At 31.1% G+C, this 20,677-nt stretch overlaps 1 protein-coding gene across 1 annotated transcript in view; it reads right to left on the bottom strand.

The window, feature by feature from the left end:
- Window positions 1-13,476: 13,476 nt before the first annotated feature.
- The window catches only part of LOC128172389 (multiple epidermal growth factor-like domains protein 10), a 31,667-nt gene continuing 24,466 nt past the window's right edge, over window positions 13,477-20,677 (bottom strand). The window contains exons 10-11 of the mRNA XM_052838183.1: window positions 18,194-18,331; window positions 13,477-16,115 (exon numbers count right to left, since the gene is read on the bottom strand). Of these exons, the coding sequence (XP_052694143.1) occupies window positions 15,970-16,115; window positions 18,194-18,331 (284 nt within the window). The 3' untranslated portion in view covers window positions 13,477-15,969. The remainder of the gene's footprint in view (window positions 16,116-18,193; window positions 18,332-20,677) is intronic.

The raw sequence follows: 20,677 nt of genomic DNA, 5'->3' as shown, positions 1-20,677 counted from the left end.
ACTGTATTATCTCTAAAAGATCCATATTAGGTCCAAAATAAATATCTTAATCGGCTGATGAACATGTTCCTGATTTCAATATCATATTTTATTGATATATTGAGTATGTTGACTACTTTTCAGTTTTTTTTTAGCTGTCACCTTATACATGTATAAATGTTGCATAACCAGTTATTCACTGTCCTTCTGTTTTGCAAAGTACATGTACACAAAGAATTTAAAGAGCTCAATCAGATATGTGTTTCGTTTTTTTTTTTTTTAAATCTAAATGTTTGTTTAAAGTATGTTTTATATAATTTTGTTTACTAAGCATTCTGAAACCATCTATCTTTGCGTAGTAAAGGATTTAGATAAATAATAGGGGTGTGTCAAAATATTGTAAACCTGTTGTTTCGCTCAACGCTCAACTTATTACTCTACCATAGACCTTAAGTTACAGAACAGTTTTTTTTTAAAAACATAATACAATGTAAATATGATTTAAATACAGTATTGTTTTAAGTCTGTAAGATGAAATTGTATGATTGAAATCAAGTAAGCAAAAATAATAATAAGAGATTCAGAACTTATCATGATCCTGTCAAGATATTTCACAGTAATCATATTTGACGTTTTGCATTGTGATATAACTTTACATACCATGAGATTGAGAATTTTCGTATGAACACAAGCGATGATTATGTCAAAATTTTTGCTCTTTACAGAAATATAAAATTTACGTTCTTCAACAATAGGAGGCTAAAGTGCAGATAAAATAAAAAGCATTGAAATACAAGTTTCAAGATGACTAAAATATGCGGTATGTTGATTCTGCTCTGTCTTGTGTAGACAAAAAGATAACTTGTCATTTTTTTTACCAGAAATAGAAACTGATAATCACTAAAGAATATGCCATTGCTACCTGTATTTGAGAAAGAATTACATAGAATAAAACTAACTATAATTGGTTTTTCTTACATGTATTATTTAAATGGTTGAACGGTTAACTTAAGTGATTTTAAAGCGCTGGAAGATAGAACTGTCATCTTAATGTACATTTATTTTAAAAGAGAGAGAGATAAAAAGAGAGAAAGAAAGAAAGATAAAGAGAGACAGACAAACAAACATACTTATATTACTGATTCGATTCCACTTCAAAATACGCCATACTTTTAATGTTTATCAATATTGTTTAATTTCATTTCATTTCTGACAGGCATTTTAGATTAAGATTTAAGAATTCTTTATGGTTTCAACTATTTTTAAGCTGTTTTAAACTGTCACGCCTTTTTTGTCAGAGGATCCTACGAAAATAGTTCTTTTATTTTTGAATATTTTAAATATTTTGATTAAAATCAAATATGCTCTTCCGATTATGCAATAACTATTATTCTTTTACTGACAACGGTTTGCATGGTAGCCAGAACTGATATTGAATCAAATTGTTGCGTTGTAGATGTTCGAAGAGAGTATCGATGATTGCTGGATTTCAAAGTAATAGTGATTATCAAACACTAGAAGTATTGTGACCAAGCTCAATTATTACCTCCGCTAGGAATATAGAATAACTCAAGTATTTCTCTTATGGAAAGTAATGGGTGCACCATTTTTTCTTATACTATAGTGACCAAAGCTCAAGATCAGAACATATTTACACGTCACAATCAATTTTTGTGTTAACTGCTTCTAATCATTTTCCATGTTAGGATTTGGATTTGACAGGAATAAGGTATTTTCTTAAAAGTTTAAGTTGGTGGACCAACCGACCGACAGACAGACAGCAACAAAGCAATATGCCCTCCCTTCTTCGAAGGGGGGCATAATAATCGCTCTCAAATATATTTGAGACAGCTTGAGTTTTACAATACCTATGACAAAAAATAACAAATTGTATAGGAAACAAAAATTGAAACAGGCAGAGTTGACAGAATAGGTAAAATCACTGTAATTTCAGCTAAGTTAAACATACTAAGGCTGGGCTATGTTACACATGTAAGGACGTCCAATAAGACTTAGCGATGCATGTAAACTACGTCACATCAAATATTATCCTTTGAATAAGCTTGATATTCTTAACCAATATGTTTTTACACAAAGTACATGTAATACTATATAAATATACAAAATACATATCTTGCTACCGCAAGAGCAAATGTTGAGTCTCATGGGAATACCTTGTCCGGTGATAATACTGAAAGAAAATTAACAAAGCTTAATACGAGAAAAAATGCAAAGTGCAAGGGCTTAACATAAACATACATACCTTTTTCTGTTTATATCTTGCAGAATGAATATTTAAAAAATTGAAAAGTGCCAGGAGCTTGAAATATTAAGATTTGAACAATTTTCAAATTCAACGTAAACAGTTCATGGTGAGAATAATGCAGGGAGTTCTTATAATTAACGTCTATTTACTTAAAATGCCAATCGAAGTGATGAAATTTTAAAAATATTAAATTGATATAGGGAAGGGTATTGGTCTCTGATATGAATGTGTAAATTACTACAATTATGTATAGCAATGATTTAAATTGCTGTTATATATTTTAGTCATTATCTGGAATTTATGAAAATTAATCATTCTTCCTGCATACGTTTTGGATGACTTGTACATGAAACAATCTAGAAAATCGTGCGATCTGAATCAGAGTTGCACGGATGAGGAACACCTCCGACAGGGGTACCTGTATTGTGCGAAACAAAACCAATTGTAAGGAGATATATGACCTAACAACAGACTTTTCAGAAACATTAAATATTTCATTTTTACATGTAGATGAAGTAAAATAAATGTTCTCCTATCTGTGTTACTGTATGTTATACAGTACCCCTTCTGGTTGTTTTACTACAATGTATATCAACGAGTTTAGATTTAAGTTGTTGTCTTCCTAATAACTACCTAGTTTCTAACGTAGCAAGCTTCATGGCTTATATTCAAATACTTGTGTTGGGGTAAAAATAAACACTCTAAAATGTGATTAAATAAATTTAAATCCATGACAATCTTGTCAATTACATACAATTTCATTTTAATGCAATTAATTTATTTTTTAGTTTAGTTTAGTGAATAATTATTCAACCAGATCATTAACTTCAAGATCAGGTCTAAAGGTCATTTTTTCTATAGCATTTTTAGGTCACCTGAGTGAATTTGGAATAAAAGAAAGAAATTGAAAAGTAATTTAAAAGTAATAGAGAATTCATGATAATTTTAGAATGTATTTAAATACATTCAATTAATTTTAATTAAAAGCAAACTAAAATACCAATTACTTTCTATTATCTAAAAACAAATGTCATTATGCTCAATTGCATTTTTTTTTAATTAAGCAATCCCTGATATAAACGTCATTATTTCTTTTCTTTTTTTTAATTTGCAAAAAATGACTATATTTTACAGAGTATGATCGTTACTGTTTGGAAAACGATAAACAAGGAAACACTTTTTGGATAATTAAAAAAAAACAACCCAGGAAATATGAGTATAATTAACAATGTTTTCAAGCGTCTAACAATTGGATATGGTTCTAATTAGCAGTTGCGCGCAATGTGATTCTAGGGAAACCAGCGTGACCTTTAAACGGCACAGAGACTGATAATTGAGTGGTTTCAAATGTGTCATATGTAAAGAAATATCTCTCCTCTCTCTCTCTCTCCTCTCTCTCCTCTCTCTCTCCTCGCTCTTAAGAATTTAAAGCCGCAATCTGAATACATACCTATAAATCATGGTTTAAAGTTTTATTTCAATGAATTTATTTTCACTTTATTGATATCATGTACTGGATTTAAAGTTTAGTTTTTAGTTTAGTTAGTGTTTTTTTTTTCGTTCCGATTCTTGGTTTTGTTTCGTTTCGTTTATTTTCGTTTTGTTTCAATTAGTTTCGTTTTATTTCGTTTAATTTTCTTTCCCTCTTTACAGGTAGCCAGTCGACATTACCCAGATGCTATGTATCGACTATCGGCATTGCCGGGGCTTCAAAGACGGGATTGTAACGCGAACTTGTATTCCTTCTGTCAACCAACACCTCATCTACAATGAACACAGATGTGTGCATAGTAATTCCAGTCCGTTATAATATCAAACGGATTCATTGCCAATGTGTATGACCGAACAGAGTCAGATCGTTGTGATTGTGCAATGTTGAGAACTAGCGAACTTCTGCCTAAACTTAAGCAGTACATGTCAATGCCCGACAGTTTTCTATCTATGCTGCGATCTTACCTATCTTTTTGGTGTTCATCTTATAAAGCCTTTCAAAGGAGCCATATTTTTATGGTATAATGTCTAAGTTTCTCTTTAGTTTTCGGTATACTTCTGGGAAATTTTCTCTCTGCTTGCTTTCATTACATTTTTTGACCATATTGTATTTGTGTCAGTTGTAGTTGTAGATTCGATTACAATAACATTTGTGTCGAAACTGGTGGTTGTGAAGGGATTGTATCCATTTGTAGTCTGCTCTGATGAACAATTCCAGTTGCTGTATGTCAATCCATATTAGTAGATACCGGTAGTTGTTTATTCAAATAGTAGAATATTAGTACGAGAGATAGAGAGAGAGAGAGAGAGAGAGAGAGAGAGAGAGAGAGAGAGAGAGAGAGAGAGATTTTATAGTACATTTTAATGATCTTGTTGGTAATGATATAATATACTCGTTTCAGTAAATGAACAAAAAATTCTGTTGTTATTTATCTGACCCGTTATAACTGTTATCATAGCTGTTATTAAGACAGTTGACTGTATGTAATGCAGAACCCCTTCTGTTTGATTGCAATGTAATTCAACACTTAAGTTTATATTCAAATTGCAATCTTCGTACCATGTTAAAAAAACTTAGATAGTATTATTTATGATTTGTATTAAAAGATAGTTAACTATCATTATTGTATCAAATTTAGCAAGATTCATGGCTTATATACCAGTGTTAAGGTCAATTACTCTAAAATATAACTAATTATATGTAATTTCAAATCCTAATAATTGATAATTTTGTCAATTGCACGGAATTCCATTTTTGTAATGCAATCAATTCCATTTAATTTCTTTGAGAAATGTAATTAAGTACATATTAATTACCTCATATTTTTTTTTCATTTTGAGAACAAATCCATTTATAAACAACATCGGGATACACATATACGCAGTAATACATTTGAAGGTTTGATTTCAATTTGATCACCATTTAACAATTCAAGAAACGTAATTTTAAATGAACAATAAATTCAATCAGTATCACTACGTTTAGTTCTGAACTATTTTTTTCTAAATTATTTTTTTATTCAGTATCTTTGTTATTGTGTATTACAGATTTTGTAGAAGGGTTCACAGCTGAACAAAACTAGGCCTGTACGCAATGTCTAAGATACTTTGATATACTGTATAAACATATTTGATATTATAAGAAATGAAATTAGGCCTGTACGCAATGTCTAAGATACTTTGATATACTGTATAAACATATTTGATATTATGAGAAATGTTTTTTTTTTGCAACAACACAAACCAATGTCAAAAAGGTATACAAACGACACATTATTATAAGACACTTTATTCCATCTTTTAACTTGAACAGTAATAAATTGAAATGTAATCTAAAATTCATTCAAAATTTGTTTAGGTATCATGTTTTAGAATGTATTTTAATACATTTAAATATTGTTATTAAAGGCAAAATCAATTACCAAGTAGTTTCAATTATTTTTAGGAAAAAATGTCTTTATGCTGAATTAAAGTTTGTTTTTCAATTAACCCATCTCTGATATATACGTCAATATTTCTATATTTATTTTCAAAACATTTGACATACTTCACAGATTGTAATCGTTTATTTCTAATACACGATAAACAAGGAAACACTTTAAGTTTATGGAAAACAGAAAAGAGAAAACCCTCCGGAAATATATGTAAAATTTATAATGTTTCCATACAACTAACAGCAGGAAATTGTTTTAAGTTGATCATAGCCTGACCTTTAAACATCACGAAACTCAATAACTAAGTGGTTACAATTGTGCCATGTGTAATTAATCTCTCTCTCTCTCTCTCTCTCTCTCTCTCTCATCAGGCCATCGGAATGTCGGTGAAAGACTAACACATTATCGAAGTACATGGTTTTGAGCCTCTATGTATCAATCTGCCCACTTTGCGAACTGCATAAATTACATACAGGCAGCATAATGGCAATTTGACCGGACCCGGCTTATATGCATTTACATTACTTATTACTTAAAGAAAAGTAGGCAACAAATGAAAGTTGTGAGAAAGTTCATTAAAAATCAGGAAATTCTCAAACTTAAAATATATCAGGAAGTGTGTATACTGAATCAGTATTTAATTGACAGAGGATAATAGAGGTTTATAATCGGTATATTTAAAATTATCTTACATAAAAACTAAACACGACACTTTCTCTTAAATATTTAACAAAATATTATCAATAAAGACACAATGAAGAGTGATTAAAATGTCACTGAAATGAAACTTGATGGTCACTTAAAAATGACTTTTTAGAACTGCAAATTCGTTAAATGGTCTAGGATATGTGACTGAATATACACTTTAATATAACTGAATGGCTACTGAAAAATGACTGAATGGTAGCTGAAATGTAACTGAATGGTAGCTGAAATATAACTGAATGACCACTGAAAAAGGTCTGAATTACCACTGAAATATAACTGAATGGTGACTGAATGATAACTGAAACATGACTTAATGATAACTGAAACATGACTGACTTGTAGCTGAAATATTACTGAATGGTAACTGAAATGTGACTCAATGGTAACTGAAATGTGACTGAATGTTTACAGAAATATGATTGAATTGTAGCTGAAATATGATTGAATGGTAACTGAAATAGGACTGAATGGTCACTGGAATGCGTCTGCAGTTCAGTCAACTAAATGGTAACTGAAAGGTAACTGAAGGCTAATGGAACACGAACTTGTCAGTGACCATTCCAGTACCATTCAGTTACCATTCAGTTACCATTCAGTCCACTGAAAGGTTAGTTTTCATCATTTGATTACTATCTTATGTATCTACATATTTGTTTATTATTACGTCAGAAAATGAACAACTTATACCTAAAATGTTAAATATATTTATACAAGACAAATATCTAATTACATCATTCATTGTGATGAAACAACATTTTAAAAAAAATATATATATTATCACACAAAAAACACAAATGCCTAGTTAGTGAATGGTACCAATAGTTATATTGTATTTTTTTTAAAAGAAAGAAATAACAAAACACATATCTAGTACTAAGCTACAATGAAATAAAAAAGCAGTGCAACTAAACAACCGAAAAAAAAAACAAAGTGGAAAAAAAATATGAAAACAAATTAAAAAACAAAAAACTGTATATATGTTACACCATTACGTGGTGCGTCTTTTTACCCCAATGAACCCCAATGATACCCCCAATGAACCCCAATGATACCCCAATGAAATATTAACCGGACATTTATGATAACCGAATCTAGCTAAATTCTTTGTGTCCAAGTGTGATATGTGTGTGATACACTGTTGTTCGCAATTTTCCAATTTTTGAAGGTGATTTGGGAAGCCAGTGTGTTAATACAAGCTACTCAAGAGGGTATAGCGCGTAAAAAAAGCGTGAAACTTAATTGACAGGGGTAATCTTTTCTACTGAGTAGAAGATATCATAAAATTTTACCGTCTGTTTAAATGAAACAAGACAAGTAGTAAATCAGTGTATTGTGGTAAAAGCAGACCGTCCGGATCCGGAACACAAAATTCCGGATAAATGAGACAAAATAACGTATAAAAAATCTGTTCCCAATTAAAATCGTCCGTAAACTGAAGCGTCCGGTTATCTAGCGTCCGGATATCTGAGGCCCCACTGTACACTAAAGTGTTTTTTTTTTAAATCAAAGCTGACATGTAAATGGACACTTGCTTGGATTATGATATATAAAAGCCTTTGATTTTGTTACACTTTTTCACATATGGACCTAATGTGCGACATGTTACATGTAAATACGTTTGTTGGTTTAATATTTGCACTTTTATATTGTTGTTATACGTACATTGTCTTTATAAATGTATTGTATTGACCATTATAATTGATGTTCTGAATCCATGTGTACTGCATTTAGCTGGTAAATTGTTGCGTCTAAGTAACAAATGAAAACGACGTAAATTTAACGTCCACACAGATGAAATCTACTGTGCAAAACTTGAAGTGTTTAATCAGTTCCTTATATATTTGCTGTGAGGAGAGCGGCGAACATCAAGAACTACATGTCGCTTTTTACAGAGTCATTTTGATTTTTCTGTTTACGCACTATTTTTCCGCACAAGGTAAGCAATTATAAAAGCTAAGAAATTCAGCCATTGGAATACAAATTTCATGTTACAAGAGACTAGTACACAATCTATAAAAATACAAGAATATGAATAGCTTCAATAATAAAATACAAATGTACCTATATATTTATAACTGTATGTGAGGAGATAAGTGTGTAGCAGTGTACACGTATATAATGCGACGGTGCGCAGTTTGTCTTAAACAATACTGACCAGTTTCATAATTTCTACGAATTTCTCTAACACGGACTGTCTAGTAATTTCTTCCCAACATTCCAGTTTATGCAAGCGCGTTTGAGTATTCATGACAATTTAATGAATCAGCCCGCAGGCTGACTAATCATTCCGTAGCAGACATTGCAATGATGTACGTAAGCTCTGTACATTAGAATCACAATAGCCCGTGCAGTCATGTGCGTAAACCCCCGAAACTGGTTCCCCAACCAGTTTAAATGATGTATATTTCTGCTCATAAGGGACAGTTATTCGATGCACCAGAAGTAGAAGTCTAACGACAATAAAACGCTGAGCTATGCTTAGCGCTTTAAAAAACTCACACACACAAAACACAAAAAAAAAACCACAACAACAAATGAACAAAACAAAAACATACCAAACAAACAAACCAACCAACAAAGAACAGTTCTTAAAACTAATGTGCAGGTAACTGCATGTTTACCTTCAGTAAGGATTTGGGGTCAGAATATATGATTTGACCTTTTATGTATTCTTAGCTTAGTTTGATCAAAACTGATAATTCTTTGATGATGATGGTAAACCAACACCAATCATTACTTGTATCTTACCGTAATAGACAATATTTACATTCACTTATTTTGTTCAATTAAATTGCAGTGATTAATTTGAGAGATATTTACGCTTAACAGAGAAGACCTAATAACCAAATGTAGCCTTATCAAATAACAGAATGAAAATATAATTGTTTTTTTAGAATAATATGTAAACGGTGTGACCGTTGGACCGAGCGCAGATTTAACACAGTGCAGTTGGATTGTTGTAGAACAAACTTTATTTGAAACGCACACTGTATGATCCGCCTGGTTTCCTACTCAAATCATTAGCCAAAATTTAACTAAATGTCGCGTGCTTAGTCTACATCATGACGTCGTGTTTCAAATGTAAAACATACACGTTTTGTCTTCGGAAATAGCCGAAGAGAGTAACGTTATTCCGAACTTTTTTTTTATTTCTTCTTTCATTGCTTATCAATTTAATTCATATAAATGCCGCGGTAATAAAATTGAATACTTTATTCAGTATTGAAATTATCAGTTACTTGATGTTATTTTTCTTTTTCCATCTGATAATTTGATAAGACATACATAAAATTAGTCGAGTTTCCTGATTGAAGCACTGTTGGCAGTTATCTGGTGCCCTCTTTTATTTCTTTTAATTCAAATTACCTTCTATTGAAACACTGGAACATTTAAATCGATTTTAGGGGCAATAAACATCAATAAGTACCAGTCAATCAATGATCGAACTAACTTTTAAAAAACAAAATGGCTGCCAATATGGCGGCCCCTAGGGCTGGAAGAATTTTTTTGGCCTCAGTACCCCCGATTCAACTTTCATTTTCACTGATTTTCTTACATATATGTGTTACCATTCATCCTTGCTTTGCAAGGGGTGGTTTTGCCTGCCTCGCGATGCGCTGGTTATAAAACGCTGTGCACTATTTGTGTTAACATAAATCGACTGTTCCAATGGTTCTTCCGTTAATTGTGCAATACTCGTTGAATAAGGCTGACATTTTTTTTTTCTAAATCATACTTGTGGAAGAGGAGTACATGTTGAAAAAGTAAATGTAAGCATTGCTATTGCTAGTGCACATTATTATATTTGTCTACACACACCGTTACAAATATGAGACCACATCTTTGAAAAATACTGATTCGATGCTTACATATGTAGCAACGTGTCGCCCTTATTTAGTGTAAGTGTGTTATAAGTACACCAGATAAACGAATAAGCCGAATTGTCTTCTATGGTAATTTGGGTCTGACATCCTCATGATAAATTTCGTACAGTCCGTGATCTTCCTTTGGTCGCTATATCTTTTGACAAATCGATAAATGGGGCGTGTATAATTCAGTCTGGGTGTTTCTATAGAGCCAAAAATAGAGGGAATCACACTCGGTAGATGGAAATATATTACACCATTGAATTCATTCCATTTTATCATAGTCACTATATAATACTTTATCTCTGAATATGACTATTCATGTTGTTGTTTTTTGTCAGACTAAGAACATTTTTTAATTAAATATATATTGTACATGTATTCCATTTTGAGCATAAGGAATAAAAAAATATTATTTCATTAAAAGGAGGATTTTTTTTTTTTACGAATTATGATTAAAGATAGCACTTATTCTTTTCAATGCATATGGTGCATCCAGTTACCTCTTTTTTTTTCAAACCGTATTTAAATAGGTAAAATAACTCCAAAAAACCATACCCCTCTCAAAAATTTGTTTCGAAATATATTACAACCTTCTATTTAGGATTCAAGATAATTCAGACAAAATGTTTGTGAGATTTCGTTTTAATGCGTATGTTGAAGAGGCTTATACTTACAAAATTCACGTCCTGTCCATGTTTTCAAATTCAAGGCAACATTGAGTCTATGTGTGTTTCTCTATTTAAAAAAAAAAACTTAAAGAGGGCGAATTAAACTTTGCTCAAAAGTGTACTAGAATATCGTTTAATGATTATTTTAACTACACAATAACTAAAACACCTTGTCTTATATACAGTGCCTCATAAAGAGACATTTATCAAAGACAAACATGACACATAGATATCAAGAGATAACAAAAATACACACGAACAATACTATATGTGAGTTTTATGAATTTATTGGCGATAATGGCCACAGCTGCTTGATATTAAAATAAAAACAGAATAAAAGGTTAACCATGTGACAAGCTGTTCACCCGTAAAAAATTATACCCTATTCATTAGTTCTTAAACATTTTATATAAGCCCATTATAAGTTCATGTGGGTTTTTTTTAATTCCTTTTAGAAGGAATAAATAAGAAACAAATGTGTTTGCTAGTTGTGTGTTTGGATTGTATATATGTTTTGAGATTTGAGAGGCTCTCCAAAGAGACACTTGAACATATTCAAGGGTCTGCAATTAATTATCTTGTTAAACTTGGTATGGTTTTTATCTGGTTGTAAGTGTACTTCCTAAAATTAATCTAATTGGTTTTAAAAAGTACTTGACTTAAACAATGTATCATATTTTGGTATATTTGGAGGGAAATGCCAATTAATTTCAAACTTTGACTCATTAAACAATTGTTTTAAGGAAATGAGCATTTATTTTTAAACTGTAGTTAACAGTTTGCATATAAACTCCCCTAAATGTTTTTGAAGTGTCCTCGAACTGAATCTTAATTAAGGTTTGGTGCAATTTGTTTAAAAGACGCACATAATAAAATGGGCCCTAATAAATGACGAAGTAAACCTAGTGATTACATGTATATCGTATTAAAGGTATGAATTGGGTATATTCAAGAGTATCATCATCCACAATACACATTAAATATCGAACAACCCTAGTACTGCAAAAAAACCGAATGTCTAATAACTTCATTTCATTTTATTAAAAACAAAGAAGAAGAAACAAAAACAAACAAAAAGGAAAAAAAGAACTTGTAAAATACGTTAATCTATAATATAGCATCTAGTTATAAAAGTAATGAACATATTAAAGTTGTTCATCGACTTTTTTTTATCCTGTCAAATCCAGTCATACACACATTGACATAATTTTGTTTCCATCGTTTCTTTTAAAATCTAAGTTCTTTTTTAGCTTCTGATAAAAAAAATGTCAGCTCATCGTAAGAGCCTCGACCTTATCATTTCCTTTATCTTTAATCTTTATCCTAAATGTGTTTTCCCTTGTTGTACATGTAACAAGACTGAAGTTGTTTCTTATGATAGTTTTTACTTGTTGAGCCTGTAGACCTCTTTCACATTTATAAGCCAGTTGATTATCTACTCAACATTGCCTGGTTGTATTTACATTAACATATTTTGGATGAGGTTTATAATCCATTCAGTTAGTAAGAGTTTTTTTTTAAACATGAATTAAACTTACCAAAAAATGTATTACATTAAATAAATTCATTGATAAGCAATAACGAAATACGAGGCTGTAAAATGTGATATGAATAAAATAAACCTATGCCATGTGTTGTCATTTAATTTTTACACCTTATTTAAACAAATCGACAAATATTATTCATTATCAAATAGTAAAACACAGAGACAATGGAAATAACACAATGACACAACACAATAATGTATATCAGAAACCATATTCATGTCATCAACAATTTAATTACATATATGTACAGCATCCATCTATTTATTTTTTGGGGGCGGAGGGGGGGGGGGATATCGTTTTCCTGCAAGTTCACTCGACTGATTGTGAATTTCGAATAATTGACATCTACAAGGATTTAAGTAAATCATGTAAGGTTTTGAAAAAAGAAACAATTTCCTTAAATTTGTTTTCTTTAAAATATATGCAAACGCTTTTATATTTGTTTCCCTGTTAGATCCATTGTCTAAATATCTTTACATTTTACAATTTTTTTGATTCAATAAAAAAAATGGTTTTTTTGGTATAAAGATAAAGGTGTAGAATAGATAATGTGTGGATTTTAAAAAAATGTGGAACACCATCCATCCATTGTTCCTGCTGTAGGTTTGAGATGAATTTTAGTATTTATAAAGATCCAACATATAGCTATTTAGGTCATACAAAACAGTTTATGGTGAATTGTAGAGTTATCATTCTTAAAAGGATGCAACTGCTTGATCAAGACTTGTTGAATTTCAGAAGAGATCACATATCATATTTAATACATGCACCGTGGGTTAATTGTTTCCTTAAGTGTCCCTAGATCAACGCAGTATTTGGATAAATCGTCAGTATGATTCTTTCTGCTTGGAGGATTTTTAAACCAGTCCTCCTCTGGTTTCGTTGAGGAATTGTGACTTTGGTCTATCTATCTGCTTTTTTCCTTTGTAAAAAAAATATCATTAGAATAATACCAATCGTACACTAATTAAACAAGAGAACAAAATACCCACATCTACACTTAAAAACTACACAATTTACATGTATATCAATTTCTTAACAAAAGTACCATATCATTTGCTATTTGCATTGCTTGTTTCTATGTATATTATGTATAATTTTCAGTTTATAACAAAACTTACTATTAAATTCCTCTCGTTTTCTTTATATTGTAAATTCATCTGAGCATTCCTTTAAGAAACGTTTAAATTTATTTACATTTATAAGACACCTGGTCTCCCTGTAAGCAAATTGCAAATTGTTAGTGAAGTAAGGAAGACGAAATGATCGCTGTTCATATAGCTACGTTAGATTAAATCATGATAATTGTTTTAAATTCCTGTTCATAATATATTACTGTTAATAATAAAATCAAAAGATTTCATTTTTGAACATAGGCAATCACCATCCGAATCCAAGAATATTTACACCTATTCAATTGTTCAATTTGTTTTAATATCGATGCAGATATTTCCCTCATGTTCAGCCCACCAAGCCTATTTGAGTACATATATACTTTTTTTTAATTTTCAAGAGAAGAAACACAACCTGGAAAAAGAGAAATTGATTAATATAAATGTACAAAGCTTTTTTATAAGTGCCACATTAGATCATTTAAATACCTACTGTTGTCAACAGTCATCAGAGAAAAAATATATAACATTAATTTTAAGAATATATCGTTTTCGTCAAAATAATATTAAAGTTGTATTCAATAATTAAATTACAAACATGAATACTTTACTTTGATGAATACACATGTAAATATTTATAAAAACTTTAATTTGTTACTATGAACTTCTGCATCTAAAATGGATTTAATTTTTCTTTAAAAGTTAATTTCGACAAACCTTCCGGACGTTGCGCTTATCTAAAACAAGATATATCATTTAAGCCATTGTAAATACTACTGGTAAATTGAAGTAAAAACAAAATGATATCAACGTCAAAGAAAAATATTCTTAAACATCAACAAGTCACACTTGATTACACATTATATAGATAACCTAACTCTCCATTATATACAAAACATATCAACTTTGGTTTCGTTTTGTTACTTTTGACAACATACGTTTCAGTCGTAGACAGTACAGTACGCAGAATGGTATTTGTTTACGTGCATTCTTCATAATTCTCATTAATCATCAATACATTTTATCTTTGCTTCCCAAATATCACTTTTATCTGATCATGCTAAGAAAAAAAAATCACTTACCATACATCTCCAAAAACAGCCATCATTACAATGATATCAGCTAATCTGTTGTTTATCGTTACATTGCGCATAACATGCACCATTAGCGGTCTCATTCTCTTTTTTTTGTACTTTTTAATTGTACACAAAATATACAGAACAGTTTGCAAAAACATCTCAAAATATCAAATACCGTAAGTAAAATTGATTCGTATATCAGCGATATATACTAAGATCGGATTAAAGGTTGTAAACATTTATGAATATTATATACGTACTTACATGCTTTGAGGACGATAGATAGTTTATGTTTCCCAAAAACAAAAATTATTTTAAATGGCGACGTCGATAAAAAATAATTGCTATCGATGGGAACATAAACTTTCTATTGTCCGGATAGTCAAAAAATATATAGTTTTTTATTATGAAGAAAACTGTATTTGTCATCGATTCATATTTTTATGTTTAACAAATAAGAGTTATCGAACTTTGAATTTAATTGGCAACTTGAATTACACCATGCGTTTACCTATATTAAAATCGACAGAAGTCAATTTTGTGGGCGTAAAGTTTCGATAACTATACACCATGGGTATGGACACTTTTTCATGATTATATCGAGTAGCAGTTTTCTCCCTCGTAATTCACAAATAAGAGCATTCACAAAAAATGAATTGAATATTAAGTCAAATTACTAAACCTTGTCATACAAGTAGTATTGATAAATCATTGAACTTTAACATAAAAAACACACAGTATAGGTCGTTATAATCAAAATACGATAAAACAAATTGTGTGCAACTTACGTTGTTTGATTTGATTTTGTTTTAGTGACCTTAATAAAGGTATATTACTTAAAACAAACACTGTAAAAATCTGGTTAATTCCCATTCTATTGGACTTACCTTGATTTCTCTTTACTTTCTCTTCATTGTTTATTGACAATTTCAAATTTACATCAGTATTAATAATGCAGTGTAAAACACATGGATAATCTATTTATATATCCATCTATGCATAATTTTAGAGATGGTCTTTGTACTCAAGTAAGTTATACAATTCTCCTTGATACATATAGCTTTTTATAACATTCTGTTAAGCATGTTCCATTTATACGGAAGTACTGACTTAATACGCTACTACAGTGTATGTTTGCCGCAAGTAAAATGTAAACATGTTTATATGTTATTACTACTCCATTTGTAATTGCATCGTGTAATTAAAAAAATGTGTTTACCATATTTTTTTTTTTCAGTATGAATATTTAAGATATTCTTTTTATACATGTAATAATAAGCTGCTAGTTTCGCCTGCACATGTACCTTGGTGTTTGTCTACTCACGTGATTTACATAAGTCCCCTTCATAACCATCATCACATCCAGTCAAGCAAGAGCCATTGACATTGGAGCATTGGTTTACATCACGACAGTGTCCACATGTTTCATTACATTCAAAACCATACGATCCTTTGTCACATTCTTAAACAGTAAAAAGGTATATAAAGATATTAATTGTACAAAATGTAATATTGTTTGTACAATGCATGGTGGCGCAAAAACAGTATTTTTGCTTTAATATGATGTAACTCTTGCAATGTTCACCATGTGCTATGTGATTTGTAAGCCTTGATATGAACTTGTAGTGATATGCTATGAAAAATTGAATTAAATGCTCAACGACATGTATGCTATTGTATGCAACCACATTAAAGCAAAAAACACATTAGCATACAGCAGTTTTGATCATATTCAAGTAAGTCATAACATGAATTAACAATAATTTGAAATTCAAATAACATTATTTTTTGAAACACTAACAATAGAAAAAAAAGTTTATCTTTATTGTTACTGATACGTGAAAGGTGTTTTAATACAAATATTTTCTTCCATTTATATCTGTATTGAATTATACTCATAAGTAATTATTGTAAAAAATCTTGAAATTTTGAAAACCCAGCCTGTAAAAGCAAAACAATGCGAGTAAGGTGGTAAACATGTTTCGGTGGATCAACATTAATTGACGATGGGGGGGGGGGGTTGTTGTTGTAAAATACTGTATACTTGCAATGAAATGATGTTGAATAATAAGATAAATAGGCAATATATCAAGCAGTAATTTTTTTAGATTATTCATAAAATTGAGGATTTAACCAACTTTTAGAAAATAAAAAAAGCCCGTTTGCTTCTTTAATTTGTTTTTTTTATTTTCTTTTTAAGTGAACCATGAACATCAGATTGCGTTGACAGCTATACTGTATATATGATATTTATATGAATAAATGATAAACGCATCAATGGTTAAATTGCTTCCTGACGTTGCCTCCTGAAAAGCGGGAATGAGGGAAGGCTTGTATACTATTTACATATAGGAACATATTAAGGACAGTGTTAATTAAGAATTGAATGCTCATGTTTTGATGTCGTCGGTCCTTTGACACACCAAGCGGTGCATATCAATTGGTGCGAGTTAGCGTGGTATGATGATATGTCTGCATCGCTTGGTGTGTCATAGGACCGACGACATAAAAAAATAAGCATTCAATGCTTATATTTATATTTTATTACTGATGTCTACTTGCATGAAGTATTGTGTATCGCCGCTATAAAGCCATTATTTACGCTCTTGGTCAGGGATATGAAAAATACATGGACCAACCATATAAACATGTTATTTAGAAAGCTTCCGCCACAAAAACAAAGTGCCAGAAACTTTGTGGAGAAAATATTTTTAATTAGGGAGTAGGTATATATTAATGTTTGTTTTTCAAAAGTACATATGAAATAGGTTATTTTTGATTGAAAGTTTCATTTAATCTTATTAGAAACGTATAGCTAAATTTGTACTCACGTATTTATATACATATATATTTAAAAAAAGATGTAATTTCGACCAAATGTTCTTAATTAAAATTGAAATGAATACAACTTTGACCCTTCTGGCATTGGATACTTTCAATGTATATTTATCAACATTGTTTTAATAAGTCTCATTTCCACCTAAGCTTGCACAAATTAAATTTCCCTAAGAACCATGCTAGGTTAGCGCTTTTAAGTACTTTCAGTTTTACTTTTACTTTGATTTCATATAACAGTTTTGCCAAACAAGTTTGTACATGTAGCCTTATTGAACCATTAGCTCTCTGATTGTAGCCATGGATACAACCAAATTCATACAAACCTTTTGCATCACGATATTTGTTAATGCATCATTGAATTGTTTATTACACTTAATTCCAAAATACGTATTTTATAATCATCTCTATGATGACCTTTTTCATAAACAGTTAAGCATTTTTAATTTGTGTCAAATCATTGGTCAATATCACGACAGTTTCCACAGTTTCTGTGTTTACTCAACGCCCTATGACATGTTGTCACCACCGTAATTATTCAAAAACAATCAGCATGAGAAAAAAAAAACCTGATCAACATCGGTGATTTATACTATGGACACATATACATTTCGATGTTATGAATCGCATGATTATTAAGATCGCGATGTTCGAAAAAAAAAAGCAGAGCGATCTTAACATTTGTCTCAATATCTGCATACTAACGTGTTGTACACAAGTCCCCTTCAAAACCAGCAACACATCCTGTTATGCATGTTCCGTCGATATTGGAGCATTGATTCACATCACGGCAGTGTCCACATGTTTCATTACATCCATTACCATACGATCCTCTGTCACATTCTACAATGATTATAAATAATAGTTTTATATTATCCCAGATACCTGATAAATAACTTAAAAACCAAGTTATCTGAGAATAGCTTATTTGGCGCTTCTGGCCACCTTGAAATTATGGAGGCTACCGCAGGGCCGCCCCCAACAAAAGCAAGCAAGCAAAAAGCAAAGCAACAAGCATTGCTCGGAATAATAAGAAATAAAATTAGCATAAATAGTAAATACTTTACGGGTAAAATGAACGATTTTGGATTACTGCTGCATTCTGTTCTGACTATCATACCCTCGCGTGATTTAAGCCGAACATAAATAAAATCCATGTAAATAAATTTAATCGATCAACAATCTTCATTAATTTAGATCATCCATATGTATTACTTCTGGCAGCTTACATCATTACACAATATGAGTTGAATGCTTTGTTTTCTCAGCCGTAAAAATCAAGATTATGTAAAAAAATATTTTAGCAAATTTACTACGTCTTACCTAATCCACGACTGTTTTAGAAAAGGGATTATTCTAGAAGGGAAGTAACTAATATTAAAACACCCGTTAAAACCCAACCTGATCATGCTCAAAATTTCCGGCTAATAGTTACTGAGATAAATGCGCATATCTGAGACAAGCTTCAATATTATTTTAATGTACACGTACATAACAATAACTATATCCACGCTAAACCTTCATCTGTGTTTGTCCTTATCATTTATCTTTCCAGAAGTAATCATGTACTATGCACAACAATGTGTGCTGTAACAAAACATGTGCATTTGTGCAGTTGCATTAACGCAGGTTATTTATGTAACGGATTTTTTATAATTAATATTACAGTTATTGTGGTGGATCGCATTCCGTTTCCATGCAATCCGTTTATATCAGTTTATTTTATCGAAATTGTCATGAAATGTTTTCCGTATTAACCTTTGGCGCTATATTCTAGCTTCGCACATTTTCCTATGTTCCAATGCATTCTGTCTTTCTACTCTTGTCAAAACTTACCCGCATACCAGTGTAAGTAGACATATATGTATTTTGTACATTATTTCTTTCAAAATTCGGTATTACCATGATTTCTGTTAACCTTTCGGTATATAACGGTGTAATGTTTACATTTTTTCGGTTCACTTGACCTACATTGTCAACCTATATCTGTATCATAATGTTTACATAGTTTTTGCATTTGTACTTTATTCTAAGTTTGTGTTTTGTCTTGTTTGCAGCTTTTACGATATTAAATCGTTATCTATCTTTTAAAAAAAAAATGATAATCATTGTCACGTACTAATAAATATTCAATGCTAATTTATTGTAAATAGATAAACATGCTTTTTGATTTGGGTTGGGATATTTATTGTTTATTTTGGGGTTTATATTCTAAACATTATCAATTATTCTAGGCCAGCATCTATATTAAAACAGTGTTCTTGCTTTTGAAAAAAAACCCACAAAAAAACGACTCATTGGGTTCATCTTAAACAGAAATGGTTTGATAGAATGTGTTGTCATTCCTGCTATCTCTAATATTCAATACTGAGTGCGCGATCATCCCTGCTTAATTATATTGCATCAATACAAGAGTGCGGCTATTCCTGCTTGTTTTGGTGGTGGCTGCAGCGGAGTACTAATGAGTGTGTGATCATCCTTGCTAGTGGTCTTACCATTGCGTCGCAAATAATGTTTCCGTTGTTGGCGAAAGTGTGCAATATTGTGTGCTTGCTTAAACGCTGATACCTGTTGAGTTGCGCATGCTGCAGGCATCACTTGTTGCATTACATACAGTCCATATATAGGTGCAGGCACGCTGAATAGGTATGCATTTTTACATATTGGCAACAATCAGAGCTATTCAAGTCTATCTCGAGTAGGGGCTTGTGGGGGGTCACATGCAGCGACCCTCTTACACGTTATACAAAAGTATACAGTTTTATCTGATAAAGACAGCAATGACTCTACAAAGAATATGTAACCATTTTTGGGAGTTGATTTTAATCAACTCTCATATGCAGTTACTCGGACAAACCGAAAGTGAAACAGTGTTTGGACCTCAGCACAAATCATTGCTGCTGACAAGACTTAGTTTTTGAATTTTTTTTTGATAAATTCGATGTAATGTATGCTAAAGCATTGTTTTTCAAGGAAACTTATTTATGAATACCTTGAATATAGTCAGATTTTAAATGGTACGAACAATTTAGATATTTTTTGTAGTCGTATGTATTCCTACGCCAGAGTTCAATACAGTCTCGTTCAAATCGACGCTCGGCTGGTTCCGTAAATCTCCGACAAGTAGAGAGTCTCTCTTGCTTGTCGGAGATTTACGGTGTCAGCCGAGCGTTTGGTTGAACGAGACTA

This window comes from Crassostrea angulata, chromosome 2 (assembly GCF_025612915.1).
Source record: "Crassostrea angulata isolate pt1a10 chromosome 2, ASM2561291v2, whole genome shotgun sequence".
In the NCBI taxonomy this organism is placed as follows: domain Eukaryota; kingdom Metazoa; phylum Mollusca; class Bivalvia; order Ostreida; family Ostreidae; genus Magallana; species Magallana angulata.
Note: the sequence above shows the minus strand (reverse complement) of the source record. Positions and strands in the feature narration are given on the sequence as shown.